Source organism: Oncorhynchus keta, chromosome 24 (genome assembly GCF_023373465.1).
Source record: "Oncorhynchus keta strain PuntledgeMale-10-30-2019 chromosome 24, Oket_V2, whole genome shotgun sequence".
In the NCBI taxonomy this organism is placed as follows: Eukaryota; Metazoa; Chordata; class Actinopteri; order Salmoniformes; family Salmonidae; genus Oncorhynchus; species Oncorhynchus keta.
In genome coordinates this window covers 17,646,786-17,664,377 of record NC_068444.1, presented here as the reverse complement: position 1 = coordinate 17,664,377, position 17,592 = coordinate 17,646,786, and the positions used below count along the sequence as shown (strand labels likewise).

The 17,592-nt window shown below is 45.1% G+C and overlaps 1 protein-coding gene and 1 long non-coding RNA gene across 8 annotated transcripts in view; one reads left to right on the top strand and one right to left on the bottom strand.

The window, feature by feature from the left end:
• The first annotated feature begins 2,190 nt into the window (after positions 1-2,190).
• Positions 2,191-4,096, top strand: LOC127911396 (uncharacterized). 7 transcript variants are annotated; one of them, XR_008078191.1, is made up of 4 exons: positions 2,191-2,293; positions 2,373-2,530; positions 2,610-3,790; positions 3,948-4,096. It is a non-coding gene; the product is annotated as an uncharacterized LOC127911396 (long non-coding RNA). The 7 variants fall into 7 exon arrangements; XR_008078186.1 differs by having other exon boundaries at positions 2,610-3,868; positions 3,948-4,081; XR_008078189.1 differs by having other exon boundaries at positions 3,869-3,994.
• A 420-nt stretch (positions 4,097-4,516) lies between these two features.
• LOC118374671 (slit homolog 1 protein-like) overlaps positions 4,517-17,592 on the bottom strand; it is a 245,793-nt gene continuing 232,717 nt past the window's right edge. The window contains 10 exon segments of the mRNA XM_052477899.1: positions 4,517-6,322; positions 10,180-10,391; positions 11,473-11,761; positions 13,876-14,030; positions 14,252-14,382; positions 14,574-14,802; positions 15,303-15,440; positions 15,541-15,634; positions 16,000-16,237; positions 16,749-16,873. Of these exon segments, the coding sequence (XP_052333859.1) occupies positions 6,084-6,322; positions 10,180-10,391; positions 11,473-11,761; positions 13,876-14,030; positions 14,252-14,382; positions 14,574-14,802; positions 15,303-15,440; positions 15,541-15,634; positions 16,000-16,237; positions 16,749-16,873 (1,850 nt within the window). The 3' untranslated portion in view covers positions 4,517-6,083.

The window sequence follows — 17,592 nt, the reverse complement described above, 5'->3', positions numbered from 1 at the left end:
TCGCTCCATCCACCAACGCCACGTTGCACCACAGACTGTCCAGGAGTTGGCGGATGCTTTAGTCCAGGTCTGGGAGGAGATCCCTCAGGAGACCATCCGCCACCTCATCAGGACCATGCCCAGGCGTTGTAGGGAGGTCATACAGGCACGTGGAGGCTACACACACTCCTGAGCCTCATTTTGACTTGTTTTAAGGACATTACATCATAGTTGGATCAGCCTGTAGTGTGGTTTTCCACTTTAATTTTGAGTGTGACTCCAAATCCAGACCTCCATGGGTTGATAAATTTGATTTCCATTGATCATTTTTGTGTGATTTTGTTGGCAGCACATTCAACTATGTAAAGAAAAAAGTATTTAATAAGAATATCTCATTCATTCAGATCTAGGATGTGTTATTTTAGTGTTCCCTTTATTTTTTGAGCAGTGTAGTTTTTGTGATTGTTGTATTGAACTTGTGCAACAACAAAAATAGTCTTTCACAATTAAATGATACTGAGAACAGTTCTCTGTCCATGTATGGTGGTTGAGTCTAAGGGTTTCACACTAGACCAAAAGGATCGGGCTGAATTTCAACGATCCATATCCATATTTGTGAAAGTCCTTTTTCTGAGAAGTGTGATGAACTGATGTTGAAACCTAGGAGGAATAGAGCTAAACGTTAAGCCAAAGGATGAGATGACACTTCATCAATATCATACAATGTGGACACGTTAGGAAAACCTCAGGGGTAAACAAGACTAATGGCTCTATTCAATCAGATCTGCTTTAGCTGACATTGAAGAACGGTTGTTTTGGTGGTGTCGGAGGTGGAATTGCATTAGAGCTGTCAAATCCACAAGCAGCTCCTGGCGTGTTACCTAAAGTGGACATTGTCATAGAGTACCACAGTATGAGTCTTAATACCCATAAATCCTAGCGGTCAAACAAGGAAGTGGTTCCAATCGTTTTCCCACCATTCATTTTTCCCATAGGGGAGTTTAGAAACACTTCAAATAAGGGCTGTGTTTTGTGTAAACTTCCCCTGTACATCTCTGTAGGATATGGTGACTTTTATCAATATATTCAGCTGTATTTACCCCCCAAAAAAAAAACGATGAAAAGCTAATGTGGCTATCATAAGGAACAACAAATGCCATGATCTGGATAAGCCTGCCAAGTCGAGGCAAAGGTAAGGATCTGTGGATTTACTGTCTATTGTTAGCTAAATTGAGTAATTCATGAATGGGCTACATTTCTTTAAAATTAGAATTCTGTGAACTGTCTTGTGCAAGTTTTAAATTAACTCAATGCCTGTTAGTAAAGGTGTCAAACAGAGATTACGTGCAGGAGCTTGCAGGGATTTGTAGTCTTGCATGATGTCTACTTTGATGCTAATTAGCATTTTGATCTTGAGAGTAAATAGAGACTAATATATTGATAAAAGGAACCTTGTCCTAGAGAGATGAACATGGTTGTCAAAACGTCACTCCATGGTACTGTATGCCTACACGAAATACAGACCTTATTTTAAGTGCTTTGAAAATTCCCTATGCGAAAAAACGATTGGAACCATTTCCCTGTTTGACGGCTAGGTTTTATAGGTATTATGACACCTCCACTGTAGGGCTCTATTGGCTGCACAGAGTAGCATTAAGAGAAATCCCATGCAGCCTTGTTTACAAGCTTGAACATTGGAATGTGATATATAATCTACACCTCGATTAGGCTGAGAGAAATTCTAACTTAGTTGAATGATTTTCAATTATTTCCATTAAGCCTACACTACTCCACAGTCCTGTAGGTCTCTATCCTACTCCACAGTCCTGTAGGTCTCTATCCTACTCCACAGTCCTGTAGGTCTCTATCCTACTCCACAGTCCTGTAGGTCTCCCACTTGTAAAACACAGAGGATGTGATGTACCTTTTATAATGGGAACTAAACAGGATAATGGCTGAACCTCTTCAGGAGTGAGCTCAGTTCATATTTATCTATAAACATTCAGGTTGGACTGTTCTACACTACGACTGGCACCTTCTTTCATCTCTGTAGCTTGTTCTATAGCCTGTCATAGTGGAGAGATTTAACTGTACATGTAAAAATGGACAAAACACTCATAGGTGGATCCAATTGTAGATGTACAGAAATATGGCAGGTCTACAGTTTGCTGTCATCCAACCCATGCCCCCACCACAGTACAATGGTAAGATGGCAGATGTACAGAAAGATGGCAGGTCTACAGTTTGCTGTCATTCAACCCATGCCCCCACCACAGTACAATGGTAAGATGGCAGATGTACAGAAAGATGGTAGGTCTACAGTTTGCTGTCATTCAACCCATGCCCCCACCACAGTACAATGGTAAGATGGCAGATGTACAGAAAGATGGCAGGTCTACAGTTTGCTGTCATTCAACCCATGCCCCCACCACAGTACAATGGTAAGATGGCAGATGTACAGAAAGATGGTAGGTCTACAGTTTGCTGTCATTCAACCCATGCCCCCACCACAGTACAATGGTAAGATGGCAGATGTACAGAAAGATGGTAGGTCTACAGTTTGCTGTCATTCAACCCATGCCCCCACCACAGTACAATGGTAAGATGGCAGATGTACAGAAAGATGGCAGGTCTACAGTTTGCTGTCATTCAACCCATGCCCCCACCACAGTACAATGGTAAGATGGCAGATGTACAGAAAGATGGTAGGTCTACAGTTTGCTGTCATTCAACCCATGCCCCCACCACAGTACAATGGTAAGATGGCAGATGTACAGAAAGATGGCAGGTCTACAGTTTGCTGTCATTCAACCCATGCCCCCACCACAGTACAATGGTAAGATGGCAGATGTACAGAAAGATGGTAGGTCTACAGTTTGCTGTCATTCAACCCATGCCCCCACCACAGTACAATGGTAATATGCAGATGTACAGAAAGATGGCAGGTCTACAGTTTGCTGTCATTCAACCCATGCCCCCACCACAGTACAATGGTAAGATGGCAGATGTACAGAAAGATGGCAGGTCTACAGTTTGCTGTCATTCAACCCATGCCCCCACCACAGTACAATGGTAATATGCAGATGTACAGAAAGATGGTAGGTCTACAGTTTGCTGTCATCCAACCCATGCCCCCACCACAGTACAATGGTAAGATGGCAGATGTACAGAAAGATGGCAGGTCTACAGTTTGCTGTCATTCAACCCATGCCCCCACCACAGTACAATGGTAAGATGGCAGATGTACAGAAAGATGGTAGGTCTACAGTTTGCTGTCATTCAACCCATGCCCCCACCACAGTACAATGGTAATATGCAGATGTACAGAAAGATGGTAGGTCTACAGTTTGCTGTCATCCAACCCATGCCCCCACCACAGTACAATGGTAAGATGGCAGATGTACAGAAAGATGGCAGGTCTACAGTTTGCTGTCATTCAACCCATGCCCCCACCACAGTACAATGGTAAGATGGCAGATGTACAGAAAGATGGTAGGTCTACAGTTTGCTGTCATTCAACCCATGCCCCCACCACAGTACAATGGTAATATGCAGATGTACAGAAAGATGGTAGGTCTACAGTTTGCTGTCATCCAACCCATGCCCCCACCACAGTACAATGGTAAGATGGCAGATGTACAGAAAGATGGTAGGTCTACAGTTTGCTGTCATTCAACCCATGCCCCCACCACAGTACAATGGTAAGATGGCAGATGTACAGAAAGATGGCAGGTCTACAGTTTGCTGTCATTCAACCCATGCCCCCACCACAGTACAATGGTAAGATGGCAGATGTACAGAAAGATGGTAGGTCTACAGTTTGCTGTCATTCAACCCATGCCCCCACCACAGTACAATGGTAATATGCAGATGTACAGAAAGATGGTAGGTCTACAGTTTGCTGTCATCCAACCCATGCCCCCACCACAGTACAATGGTAAGATGGCAGATGTACAGAAAGATGGCAGGTCTACAGTTTGCTGTCATTCAACCCATGCCCCCACCACAGTACAATGGTAAGATGGCAGCATCAATAGTGTTTAAGGCAGGTAAAATGTAGACTCCATCTTTGTGCACATCCACAATAAGTTTGTTTCCTACAGCAGATAAGTTTCAGTCAACTGTGACTGTTTCACTTGAATCTTATAATTACTTCTATCTACGACGGAAAATGTCCCCAATTTAAAATTACAGAAATTCAACCGAACACTTCAACAAAATCAACACGATGATCAAAACCCTTTCACTATATTTCAGAGTATGGCAAATACAGGACAAATGTATTTCAGAGCAGGAGGGGCATCTCTCTCATTCGCATTTTAACTCCACCCATTCGGGCCCAACAGACCATGAGGAATCTGTCTGAGCCAGAGGGTTCAAGCTCTGTCACAAATACCTTCCAGCTTTTCTTTTTGTTACACTAGTTTTTATTGTAACTTTGTATTCCTTTTTTTCCAATAATTTTTGAAAATCTGCAACAATTATTATGCCTTTTATACTCTACAGGAAAAAGTCTTAAGAGAAAATAAATAAAACAAAACAGCAGACAGACTTTTAAATGAATGACATGTCATATTCACATGGAAGACAACACATACAATATTAAACATGTTTTTACATAAATACTGCCTCCTATAAAACAAGGCCAACCTTGTTTTGGACAATTACAAACGAGCTTGTTTGAGCAATTGAAATAAACAAATGAAAACAGCTATGGAACCAATCAAATGCCGTCCTGCCCGTTCCATTGGAAGCTTCCAGAAAACACAGATTTACTCTTTAACATATAAAAATACTATACCAAAATGAAATACAAATATATATATATATTAGAATCTGTTAGGCATTTTTGTATAAAGAGAGGGCAAAAGGAGTTAGGTTACATCAGAAAACAACATATAATGCAAAACAAATCATTGAAATTAGACATAACAAAACCAACAAAAAATGATACTCTGCACCTTTGTTCTGTAATAATATACATCATGATAAGAAAAAGCTCTACATAATCATTTGCAAACTTCTTGCATGCAACAGTTTGCACACGTTTAATACTGAAGGCATTGGGGGGCCTAATCATCCTGCTCAAAGGGGGAAGGGCTTATGCAAATCATCCGGAGGCAATGCATGCTGGGAGATGGGTCTCCAACGGGCACTGCCTGCTCCAGATGGGGTTATAGCTTATAGCCTACAGTAGGGAAATAGAGAGTCAACCTGCATCACAATGTGTATTGCTTCTAATGAAATGACCTTTCTGCTCAGACAGAAAATGTGTGTTTGTGTGTGTTTCTTTCTGCTCAGACAAGGCCTTTCTCTACTGTGTGGGTGGGTGTATGTATGTGCACTGTGGAGGGCACTGATTTTCAGTGCAGTAGTGTTATAAATAAGGAAAATAATGGACATATCTTGTTCTAAAGACTCCAGGAGTCAAATAAGCTTCGGACTAGACCAGCTATAGCCCGACCTAGCCCCAGCTCTGCTCAGCCCAGCACAGCTCAACTGCAATACGGCCCAGCCCAGCTAAGCCTGACTTTATTTGGCTCAACTCAGCCCAGGCAAGCTTATACCAGCCCTGCCCAGCTTCTGCTCAGCTCCAGCCCAACTCCAGCCCTTGCCTAACTAAACTCAACTCCAGCCCAACCCCAGTCTCCTCCCTCTCTTTCAATATCTCTGTACCTCTTCCCTCCTGCCACCCTGACCAGGCCAGACGCTACATTACACACACTGCCATCAGGAAGATAAGATGAGAGATGGTGCTGAGGCTATCTGGGACCTAATGGATGATGTCCAAGAGGCCAGAGGTTGAGACCATGTGTGTATGAGGGGTTGGTTGAGTCCTTGCTCTGAATGCAACACCTTTCACATCTTTAGAACCCTTTCGAAACAATGTTGCAGATACAATGGTTTGGTTGTTGTGTTTCTGTACGTCACACACCCAAAGAAAGAGGAGGTCATGTCCTATTTTATAAACATTGTTGTCCATAATACATAGCGGTTTTCATATACATTTCTTTATACTATTTCTCTAATTTCTTCTTCTTCTCTCTCTCTCTCTCTGTGGTGCGTTCGGCGGCGGTGGCAATAGCAGGTTTGTGTGAAGCGTGCTACATACAGCCCACACAGCCACACTTGATGGTCTTCTCCACTTCCTCGCTGAATGATCTTCCGTCGCTGCACTCAAAGGTGTATTTCCGACGTTTCATTCGCTGACTGGCGCAGCAGGCACCCGCGTCGCAGGCGCCGGAGCACTCTACCCAGGAGACCATGCGTGTGGTCTGGCAGATGGTGTATCCATGCTGCACCTGGTAGAAGTCCCTCACAGGCTCCCCTCGACACTCTGACTCTGTAGGGGAGGAAAGATAGAGACACTCTGACTCTGTAGGGGAGGAAAGATATAGACACTGACTCTGTAGGGGAGGAAAGATAGAGACACTGACTCTGTAGGGGAGGAAAGATAGAGACACTGACTCTGTAGGGGAGGAAAGATAGAGACACTGACTGTAGGGGAGGAAAGATAGAGACACTGACTCTGTAGGGGAGGAAAGATAGAGACACTGACTCTGTAGGGGAGGAAAGATATAGACACTGACTCTGTAGGGGAGGAAAGATATAGACACTGACTCTGTAGGGGAGGAAAGATATAGACACTGACTCTGTAGGGGAGGAAAGATAGAGACACTGACTCTGTAGGGGAGGAAAGATATAGACACTGACTCTGTAGGGGAGGAAAGATAGAGACACTGACTCTGTAGGGGAGGAAAGATAGAGACACTGACTCTGTAGGGGAGGAAAGATAGAGACACTGACTCTGTAGGGGAGGAAATATATAGACACTGACTCTGTAGGGGATGAAAGATAGAGACACTGACTCTGTAGGGGATTAAAGATAGAGACACTGACTGTAGGGGAGGAAAGATAGAGACACTCTGACTCTGTAGGGGAGGAAAGATAGAGACACTCTGACTCTGTAGGGGATGAAAGATAGAGACACTGACTCTGTAGGGGAGGAAAGATAGAGACACTCTGACTCTGTAGGGGAGGAAAGATAGAGACACTGACTCTGTAGGGGAGGAAAGATAGAGACACTCTGACTCTGTAGGGGAGGAAAGATAGAGACACTGACTCTGTAGGGGAGGAAAGATATAGACACTGACTCTGTAGGGGAGGAAAGATATAGACACTGACTGTAGGGGAGGAAAGATAGAGACACTGACTCTGTAGGGGAGGAAAGATAGAGACACTGACTCTGTAGGGGAGGAAAGATAGAGACACTGACTCTGTAGGGGAGGAAAGATATAGACACTGACTGTAGGGGAGGAAAGATATAGACACTGACTGTAGGGGAGGAAAGATAGAGACACTGACTCTGTAGGGGAGGAAAGATAGAGACACTCTGACTCTGTAGGGGAGGAAAGATAGAGACACTGACTCTGTAGGGGAGGAAAGATATAGACACTGACTGTAGGGGAGGAAAGATAGAGACACTGACTCTGTAGGGGAGGAAAGATAGAGACACTGACTCTGTAGGGGAGGAAATATATAGACACTGACTCTGTAGGGGATGAAAGATAGAGACACTGACTCTGTAGGGGATTAAAGATAGAGACACTGACTGTAGGGGAGGAAAGATAGAGACACTCTGACTCTGTAGGGGAGGAAAGATAGAGACACTCTGACTCTGTAGGGGATGAAAGATAGAGACACTGACTCTGTAGGGGAGGAAAGATAGAGACACTCTGACTCTGTAGGGGAGGAAAGATAGAGACACTGACTCTGTAGGGGAGGAAAGATAGAGACACTCTGACTCTGTAGGGGAGGAAAGATAGAGACACTGACTCTGTAGGGGAGGAAAGATATAGACACTGACTCTGTAGGGGAGGAAAGATATAGACACTGACTGTAGGGGAGGAAAGATAGAGACACTGACTCTGTAGGGGAGGAAAGATAGAGACACTCTGACTCTGTAGGGGAGGAAAGATAGAGACACTGACTCTGTAGGGGAGGAAATATATAGACACTGACTCTGTAGGGGATGAAAGATAGAGACACTGACTCTGTAGGGGATTAAAGATAGAGACACTGACTGTAGGGGAGGAAAGATAGAGACACTCTGACTCTGTAGGGGAGGAAAGATAGAGACACTCTGACTCTGTAGGGGATGAAAGATAGAGACACTGACTCTGTAGGGGAGGAAAGATAGAGACACTCTGACTCTGTAGGGGAGGAAAGATAGAGACACTGACTCTGTAGGGGAGGAAAGATAGAGACGCTCTGACTCTATAGGGAGGAAAGATAGAGACACTGACTGTAGGGGAGGAAAGATAGAGACACTGACTCTGTAGGGGAGGAAAGATAGAGACACTCTGACTCTGTAGGGGAGGAAAGATAGAGACACTGACTCTGTAGGGGAGGAAAGATATAGACACTGACTGTAGGGGAGGAAAGATAGAGACACTGACTCTGTAGGGGAGGAAAGATAGAGACACTCTGACTCTGTAGGGGAGGAAAGATAAGAGACACTGACTCTGTAGGGGAGGAAAGATAGAGACACTCTGACTCTGTAGGGGAGGAAAGATAGAGACACTGACTCTGTAGGGGAGGAAAGATAGAGACACTGACTCTGTAGGGGAGGAAAGATAGAGACACTCTGACTCTGTAGGGGAGGAAAGATAGAGACACTGACTCTGTAGGGGAGGAAAGATATAGACACTGACTCTGTAGGGGAGGAAAGATATAGACACTGACTCTGTAGGGGAGGAAAGATATAGACACTGACTCTGTAGGGGAGGAAAGATATAGACACTGACTGTAGGGGAGGAAAGATAGAGACACTGACTCTGTAGGGGAGGAAAGATAGAGACACTGACTCTGTAGGGGAGGAAAGATAGAGACACTGACTGTAGGGGAGGAAAGATAGAGACACTGACTCTGTAGGGGAGGAAAGATAGAGACACTGACTCTGTAGGGGAGGAAAGATATAGACACTGACTCTGTAGGGGAGGAAAGATATAGACACTGACTCTGTAGGGGAGGAAAGATAGAGACACTGACTCTGTAGGGGAGGAAAGATAGAGACACTGACTCTGTAGGGGAGGAAAGATAGAGACACTGACTCTGTAGGGGAGGAAAGATAGAGACACTGACTCTGTAGGGGAGGAAAGATAGAGACACTCTGACTCTGTAGGGGAGGAAAGATAGAGACACTGACTCTGTAGGGGAGGAAAGATAGAGACACTCTGACTCTCTAGGGGAGGAAAGATAGAGACACTGACTGTAGGGGAGGAAAGATATAGACACTGACTCTGTAGGGGAGGAAAGATAGAGACTCTGACTGTAGGGGAGGAAAGATAGAGACTCTGACTCTGTAGGGGAGGAAAGATATAGACACTGACTGTAGGGGAGGAAAGATATAGACACTGACTCTGTAGGGGAGGAAAGATAGAGACTCTGACTCTGTAGGGGAGGAAAGATATAGACACTGAGTCTGTAGGGGAGGAAAGATATAGACACTGACTGTAGGGGAGGAAAGATAGAGACACTGACTCTGTAGGGGAGGAAAGATAGAGACTGACTCTGTAGGGGAGGAAAGATATAGACACTGACTCTGTAGGGGAGGAAAGATATAGACACTGACTCTGTAGGGGAGGAAAGATATAGACACTGACTCTGTAGGGGAGGAAAGATAGAGACACTGACTCTGTAGGGGAGGAAAGATAGAGACACTGACTCTGTAGGAGGAGCCCACATTAAGATACATTTCAAGAAAGTTTAATTAGCACAACATTTTAAATGTTTCTGACACAAAATCACTCAGCCTTCTTGGGAACCTTTAGTTGGTTTGGGCTGGATTAGCTCTTGGTCTGTTTTTATCAAAGACAGCAGAGACAAGTTAAGTAAACTAGGATGACAGACAGTCCACAATGAGAGAGATAAACTCTCACTCTCTCTCCCATCTGCATCACAGAGTTCTCTGTGTTACACTTATTACTACTGTGGAATGTGTGTGTGTGTGTCTCCTACCTGCGTCACAGAGCTCTCCGATGTATCCACAGTAGTAATACGTGTCTGTGTGTTTCCTACCTGCGTCACAGAGCTCTCCGCTGTATCCACAGTAGTAATACGTGTCTGTGTGTTTCCTACCTGCGTCACAGAGCTCTCCGCTGTATCCACAGTAGTAATAAGTGTGTGTGTGTTTCCTACCTGCGTCACAGAGCTCTCCGCTGTATCCAGCCTCACAGTGACAGTAGGCGTCTCCTGAATCAGACGTCTGACAGTGTCCATGTTTACAGTTGTGGCTGCGGCAGGGGTTAAACAGCTCCCCCTGCTGGTTACACAGGGCACCACGGTAACCCTCCACACACTCACAGCGGTAGGACTGCAGGTCCAGGGGAATACACTTCCCATGCACACACCTAGGTAGAGGGAATATAAATTAATCAATCAATCAATATTCACTCCATGACCAAAGTATGTGGACACCTGCTGGTCGAACAAAATCATGGGCATTAATATGGAGTTGGTCCACCCTTTGCTGTTATAACAGCCTCCACTACTCTTCTGGGAAGACTTTCCACTAGATGTTGGAACATTGTTGCAGGGACTTGCTTCCATTCAGCCACAAGAGCATTAATGAGGTCGGGCACTGATGTTGGGCGATTAGGCCTGGCTCACAGAGAATGCCAAGAGCATTAATGAGGTCGGGTACTGATGTTGGGCGATTAGGCCTGGCTCACAGAGAATGCCAAGAGCATTAATGAGGTCGGGCACTGATGTTGGGCGATTAGGCCTGGCTCACAGAGAATGCCAAGAGCATTAATGAGGTCGGGCACTGATGTTGGGCGATTAGGCCTGGCTCACAGAGAATGCCAAGAGCATTAATGAGGTCGGGCACTGATGTTGGGCGATTAGGCCTGGCTCACAGAGAATGCCAAGAGCATTAATGAGGTCGGGCACTGATGTTGGGCGATTAGGCCTGGCTCACAGAGAATGCCAAGAGCATTAATGAGGTCGGGCACTGATGTTGGGCGATTAGGCCTGGCTCACAGAGAATGCCAAGAGCATTAATGAGGTCGGGCACTGATGTTGGGCGATTAGGCCTGGCTCACAGAGAATGCCAAGAGCCTTAATGAGGTCGGGCACTGATGTTGGGCGATTAGGCCTGGCTCACAGAGAATGCCAAGAGTGTACAAAGCTGTCATCAAGGCAAAGGATGGCTACCAAAATATATTTTGATTTGTTTAACTCTTTTTTTGGTTACTACATGATTCCATATGTGTTATTTCATAGTTTTGATGTCTTCACTATTATTCTATAATGTAGAAAATAGTAAAAATAAGGAAAAACCCTTGAATGAGTAGATGTGTCCAAACTTTTGACTGGTACTGTATGTAATGATTTGTCTCAAACTGTTCATATGAATTTCAGTTTGAGACTTGGTGAAAACCAAGTGAAATGTAATGCATTATCATCATAACCCCAGTGGTCTGTTCCTACTTGCTGCCCTGGCATGGGTTGTCAGCAGGCTGGTCACAGTGTGGTCCGCTCCAGCCTGGCTGGCAGTGGCAGACTGGTCCCTGTGGCCCGTCCGGCTGGCAGATACCATGCAGGCAGTAGATCTTCCTACAGGGCTCACAGCCTGGCACCACGCCCGGCTTCATCTGGGTCTTAGTGAAGTCCTGCAGCTCGTTGTTGATATACAGATTCTGGATGCAGCCGTGGAAACTGGAGCCATTCTGGATCTGCCAGAGCCGGAAGGCTGCCGAGTGGACGTCCACGGGCATACCTGAGAGACGGAGGAGAAGGAGATAGAGGAGGAAGAAGGGAGATGTTGGTTAGAGTTGTATGGGAGGGGGGAGCAGAGAAACAGCTAACACAGGACTGATATGGAGGTAATGAAGGAACAGTAAGAGCCATGTGCAAGTGAATATACTGCAGCCATCTGATGGAAGTGTGTGACAAAATACTACTTCTTTATGAGAAGTTAGGACAACTAAGAGCCGAATCCTCCAAAACTTTTACTATCACCAACATCTGATTTATAGGACATGTTAGTTCAGAATGAATAAATATGCTACTGAGCCAGTAGGGATCGAAAGTATAGAACCAGGTCCATTTCCCAATATTTTGAATGAAAGTTTGATCAAAGAATTCAATTAAATAAATAACATTTGACTATGTTTTTAATTCAACAGTTGATTTGACACTAATTGAATTCCCGAAACAGCATCTTTGAAACAGAGGACAGTGAAAAGGAGATGGGGTATTGGGTGATGTGTAGCATACTCTTTCATACAGTGGCCAACAGTCACAAATATACATAACAGTGCATTACACCACAGTACAGTACAGTACAGTACAGTACAGTACAGTACAGTACAGTACAGTACAGTACATTTACATTACATTTAAGTCATTTAGCAGACGCTCTTATCCAGAGCGACTTACAAATTGGTGCATTCACCTTATGACATCCAGTACAGTACAGTACAGTACAGTACACCACAGTACACCACAGTACAGTACAGTACACCACAGTCCAGTACACCACAGTCCAGTACACCACAGTACAGTACACCACAGTACACCACAGTACAGTACAGTACACCACAGTACAGTACACCACAGTACAGTACACCACACCACAGTACAGTACAGTACGCCACAGTACAGTACACCACAGTACAGTACAATACACCACAGTACAGTACACCACAGTCCAGTACACCACAGTACAGTACACCACAGTACACCACAGTACAGTACAGTACACCACAGTACAGTACAGTACACCACACCACAGTACAGTACAGTACGCCACAGTACAGTACGCCACAGTACAGTACAGTACAGTACACCACAGTACAGTACAGTACACCACAGTACAGTACACCACAGTACAGTACAGTACACCACCATACAGTACAGTACACCAGAGTACAGTACACCAGAGTACAGTACACCACAGTACAGCACCAAAACATAATATCACAAACTCTGGATACACAGCCATTTCTGATATCAGATCAGTTCAACTCTCAACGCTTTAATATCATGAATGTCTAGTCGGGTTGCAGAGCATTACTTACACGTTTGGGGTGGCAGGTAGCCTAGTGTTTAGAGCATTGGGCCAGTAACTGAAAGGTTGCTAGATCGAATCCCTGAGCTGGTAAGGTAAAACTCTGTATTTCTGCCCCTGAATGAGGCAGTTAACCCACTGTTCCTAGGCCGTTATTGTAATTAAGAATCTGTTCTTATCTGACTTGCCGAGTTAAATAAATAAAAAAAATGTTTAAAAAGTTTAAAAAAGAAACAAGGAAATCATAACCTATGCCAATATACCACATCACATATCCAGAGTGAAGACTGTGTCTGGTAGGACAGAGATCTATAGCAATGTGTTTAATTGGGATGAATGAAAACTGGAAATAGTAGGAATCACAGAAATAGAAGACTATACAGTATGTATTATATGGTAGGAATACTGTATGTACTCTGAACACTGTGGGCCTTGAGAGGTGACGCTCATAGGGCCAAGGGTTTAATGTTGTGCACTATATTAGACACCAGTGTTGCTGAGTGTTTCTATACGTGTGTATGGGGTTTATATTGTAGGCAGAAGTATGTAGCTTTATCAGTGTGTTTTCTTTTATGTGTGTTCATAAATGTGTGTGTGCTGGACGTTCTCTAACAAACAATGGTTATGGGGGATGGACTGGGTGAATTGAGGTTTGGAGTTTGGTAGGTTGCAGGATTGGGTCAGGATATGGCTCGCTTGAGGTAGTTGGGGTTTTGGGATGGGTTGGGTTGCAGTGGGGGGTGACATTGACAGTAGTGTAGTAGTTGTAGTGCCTGCAGCAGAGGAGGAGGAAGTGGGTGTGTTCTGGAGAGGGCCCCTACCCCCCACGTATAGCGGAGCCTCCGCGTTAAGGGGACGGACCCCCCCCAGGCTGTCCATGGTGGTGGGGAGACCCCCGTCGATGGACAGGTTCACCATCTGGTCAAAGGTCACCAGCTCTACCGTGTGGAACTGACCATCGTTGATTGTCTCAGTACTGCAGACAGAGAGAGAGGGAGGGATGGAGAAAGAAATCACCAGGAGAGAATGGAAGAAAGAGACAGACAATGTTGCTGTTGTGCTTGTGTGTGTGTTTGTTTGTTTGTTTGTCTGTGTATGTGTGTGTGTGCAGTCTGTGTGATTATGTGTGCATGTGTGTGTGTGTGTGCAGTCTGTGTGATTATATGTGTGTGTGTGTGTGTGTGTTTGCGTGTTTACCTGTAGATAGCATGTCCAGGCTGGCTGCCAGGATCGTAGCTGACCTTAACGTGACCTTGATACATCTCTACAGCGATGTGATCATTGTCTCCATTATACAGCAAGATACCGTTCTCCTCCGCTGTCGACACCTGGGGACACACATCACAATAGAATAAAAGATATGCACATTTCCCTTTGACATCACTGTCACAATCCAAATATCCAAGTTACTGTACATGCATGATCTCAAACACATGCCTGTTGAATTGATCGTTCAGTACCTGCAGTGTATAAGCTTTGTGTGTGTGTGTTACAGTACCTGTAGTGAGATGTTAGATACCTGAAGTGTGATGTTAGCCTGGGGCCAGTTCTTGAGGTCAGAGAGCAGCAGGTAGGAGTCTCTGTCTACAAAGTTAACGCTGACCAGCTTCTCACAGCGAGGCCCTCCGAACCCAGGGAGACACTGGCACAGTGCCCGGCCTGTCCGCTCCACACACAGGGCACCGTTCTGGCAGTCTGCCAGGTCACATAGAGACCGCGGGGAGGGGGGCACCTCACACAACTGACCACTACGGCAGGATGAGGGAGGGGATGTTTTGAAGAGAGAGAGCGAGACAGAGAGCGAGAGAGGAGAGGAGAGGAGAGGAGAGGAGAGGAGAGGAGAGGAGAGGAGAGGAGAGGAGAGAGAGATGGGTGAGTAAGTCAAAATGATAGATTCGGAAGAAGAAGAAGTCTTCGCACAGATGGCTTGATTTTGTTCTAAGTTGTGTGTGAGTTCTATGGTTTGTGTGTGAGTTCTATGGTTTGTGTGTGAGTTCTATGGTTTGTGTGTGAGTTCTAAAGCTTGTGTGTGAGTTCGAAGGTTTGTGTGTGAGTTTGAAGGTTTGTGTGTGAGTTTGAAGGTTTGTGTGTGAGTTCTATGGTTTGTGTGTGAGTTCTAAGGCTTATGTGTGAGTTCTAAGGTTTGTGTGTGAGTTTGAAGGTTTGTGTGTGAGTTCTAAGGTTTGTGTGTGAGTTCTAAGGTTTGTGTGTGAGTTCTAAGGTTTGTGTGTGTTTGCGTGTGCCTCACCTATAGCCATCAGGGCAGGAGCAGGAGTATGCGTTGAGTTGGTCGACACACTGAGCTCTGTTCGGACAGCGATTCTCCTCACAGTCATCGTAGTCCACACTGCAGTCATCACCCACGTAGCCCGGAGAACACACACATCTGCAACACACACAAACGTGTGTGAGCTTGAGCCAGGGCATTAGGTCTGGGTGACAACGCAAATCTTTAAGTCTCCCACACGTTGATATGGTGTACTCACTGGGGCCCAGTAGAGGTGATGAGACAGGTAGATTGGTGTTGACACGGACTGACCCCTGGAGCACACACATCCTCCATCTCCTCACACATCTCCCCTGGAGAGGGAGGGAGAGAGGGGGAGAAGGAGAGAGGGAGAGAGGGGGAGAGGGAGAGATTACATTGATGGATGAAGAATTGCAACCGAATAGGTCAACCCAACAGCGATAGAGAGACCAGAGACGGCTGGTCTATAGTGTAATGTGTGTTACCTGCAGCGATAGAGAGACCAGAGACGGCTGGTCTATAGTGTAATGTGTGTTACCTGCAGCGATAGAGAGACCAGAGACGGCTGGTCTATAGTGTAATGTGTGTTACCTGCAGCGATAGAGAGACCAGAGAAGGCTGCTCTATAGTGTAATGTGTGTTACCTGCAGCGATTGAGAGACCAGAGAAGGCTGGTCTATAGTGTAATGTGCGTTACCTGTGTAGTACAGTGGACAGAGGCAGGTATAGTGGTTGACTCCATCTATACAGACAGCTCCGTTTCCACAGTCATTATCTTCACAGTCATCTATGTTGGTCAGGCAGGTAGGACCGTCAAAGCCAAGGGGACAGGCACAGCTGTATGCCGCCTCTTCCTCCTCATCAAGTTGGCAGGTGCCCCCGTTGACACAGGGGTTACTGACACACGCGTTCAAAGAAGTCTCACAGTTTCTACCCTGCAGACACAAAGAAAAGTTCAGTGGTCACCAATCGACCCTGTTCCTGGAGAGCTACAGTGTCTTGAACAAATTGATTACACTCATTAACTCATGACTGAATTTCAAATGAATGCATTTTCATTAGTGGAATCAGGTGTGCTAAAGCTGGGCTGGTAGAAAAGCCTGCTGAACAACAGGCTTCATAATGTCAAAAGTGGAGCGTTCTTGTCACAAACTCAACAGCCACAAAGACAAGTAAGGACTCGATTCAATCTGTATCGCTGAAGTTCAGAGCTATAATGTGCTTGACATTTAAAGGTCATTTACGATTGAGTCAACATATGCAGTGTTTACCGTGAATGCAGTCTCCCCGCGAACGCAGGAACACTGCCTTTATATTTCAATCACTTCACCGATACAGATTGAATCAAGATCTAATTTTAGTCTAAGTATGTGTTAGAGCTGGACTGGACCAAAAGCATGCACGACATGGCAAGAAGAACACTGCAGGTAAATGGTGAGATCTCACCTTGAATTGAGGAGGACAGCTACACCTGTAGATCTCTGCCAGATCACTGTGACAGATCCCTTGGTTGACACACGGGCTGGACAGGCACGGGTTACACTTGGCCAGGACGCCACTGTCCACCTCACCTAACACACACACACATTCGATCATTTTACATGATGCCTATCTTTCCTGTTCATTTGGTTTTCAACTATTGGTATTTGGTATTTTATTAGGATCCCCATTAGCTGTTGCGATAGCAGCAGTTACTCTTCCTGGGGTCGACTCAAAACATGAAACATGACTTAATACAGAACGTTAATAGACAACAACAGCTCAAGGACAGAACTATATCAGTGTAAAATGGCACACATAGCCTACATATCAGTACATACACACAATATCTAGGTCAAATAGGGGAGAGTCGTTGTGCTGTGCTGTGTTGCTTTATCTGGTTTTTTGAAACCAGGTTTGAGGTTCATTTGAACAATATGAGATGGAAGGGAGTTCCCTGCAATCATGATTCTGATAATATTGTATGCTTTCTTGAATTTGTTCTGGATATGGGGATTTTACGTTTAGCCAAGAGAGACTGGCCTGCATAGTATTGATGTTAGCCCTCTGATTACAGTGACGAGCAAGACGTGCCACTCTGTTCTGGGCCAGCTGAGGTTCTTCTATGTCCTTCCTAGCAGCACCTGACTATCTGACTGGGCAACAATCAAGATAAGATAAAACTACAGCCTGCACGACTTGATTTGTAGAGTGTGGTCTCATGAAAGCAGAGCATCTCTTTATCACGACCAGATCTCTCCCCATCTTAGTTTCACAACCATTGAATAAATATGTTTTGACCATGACAGTT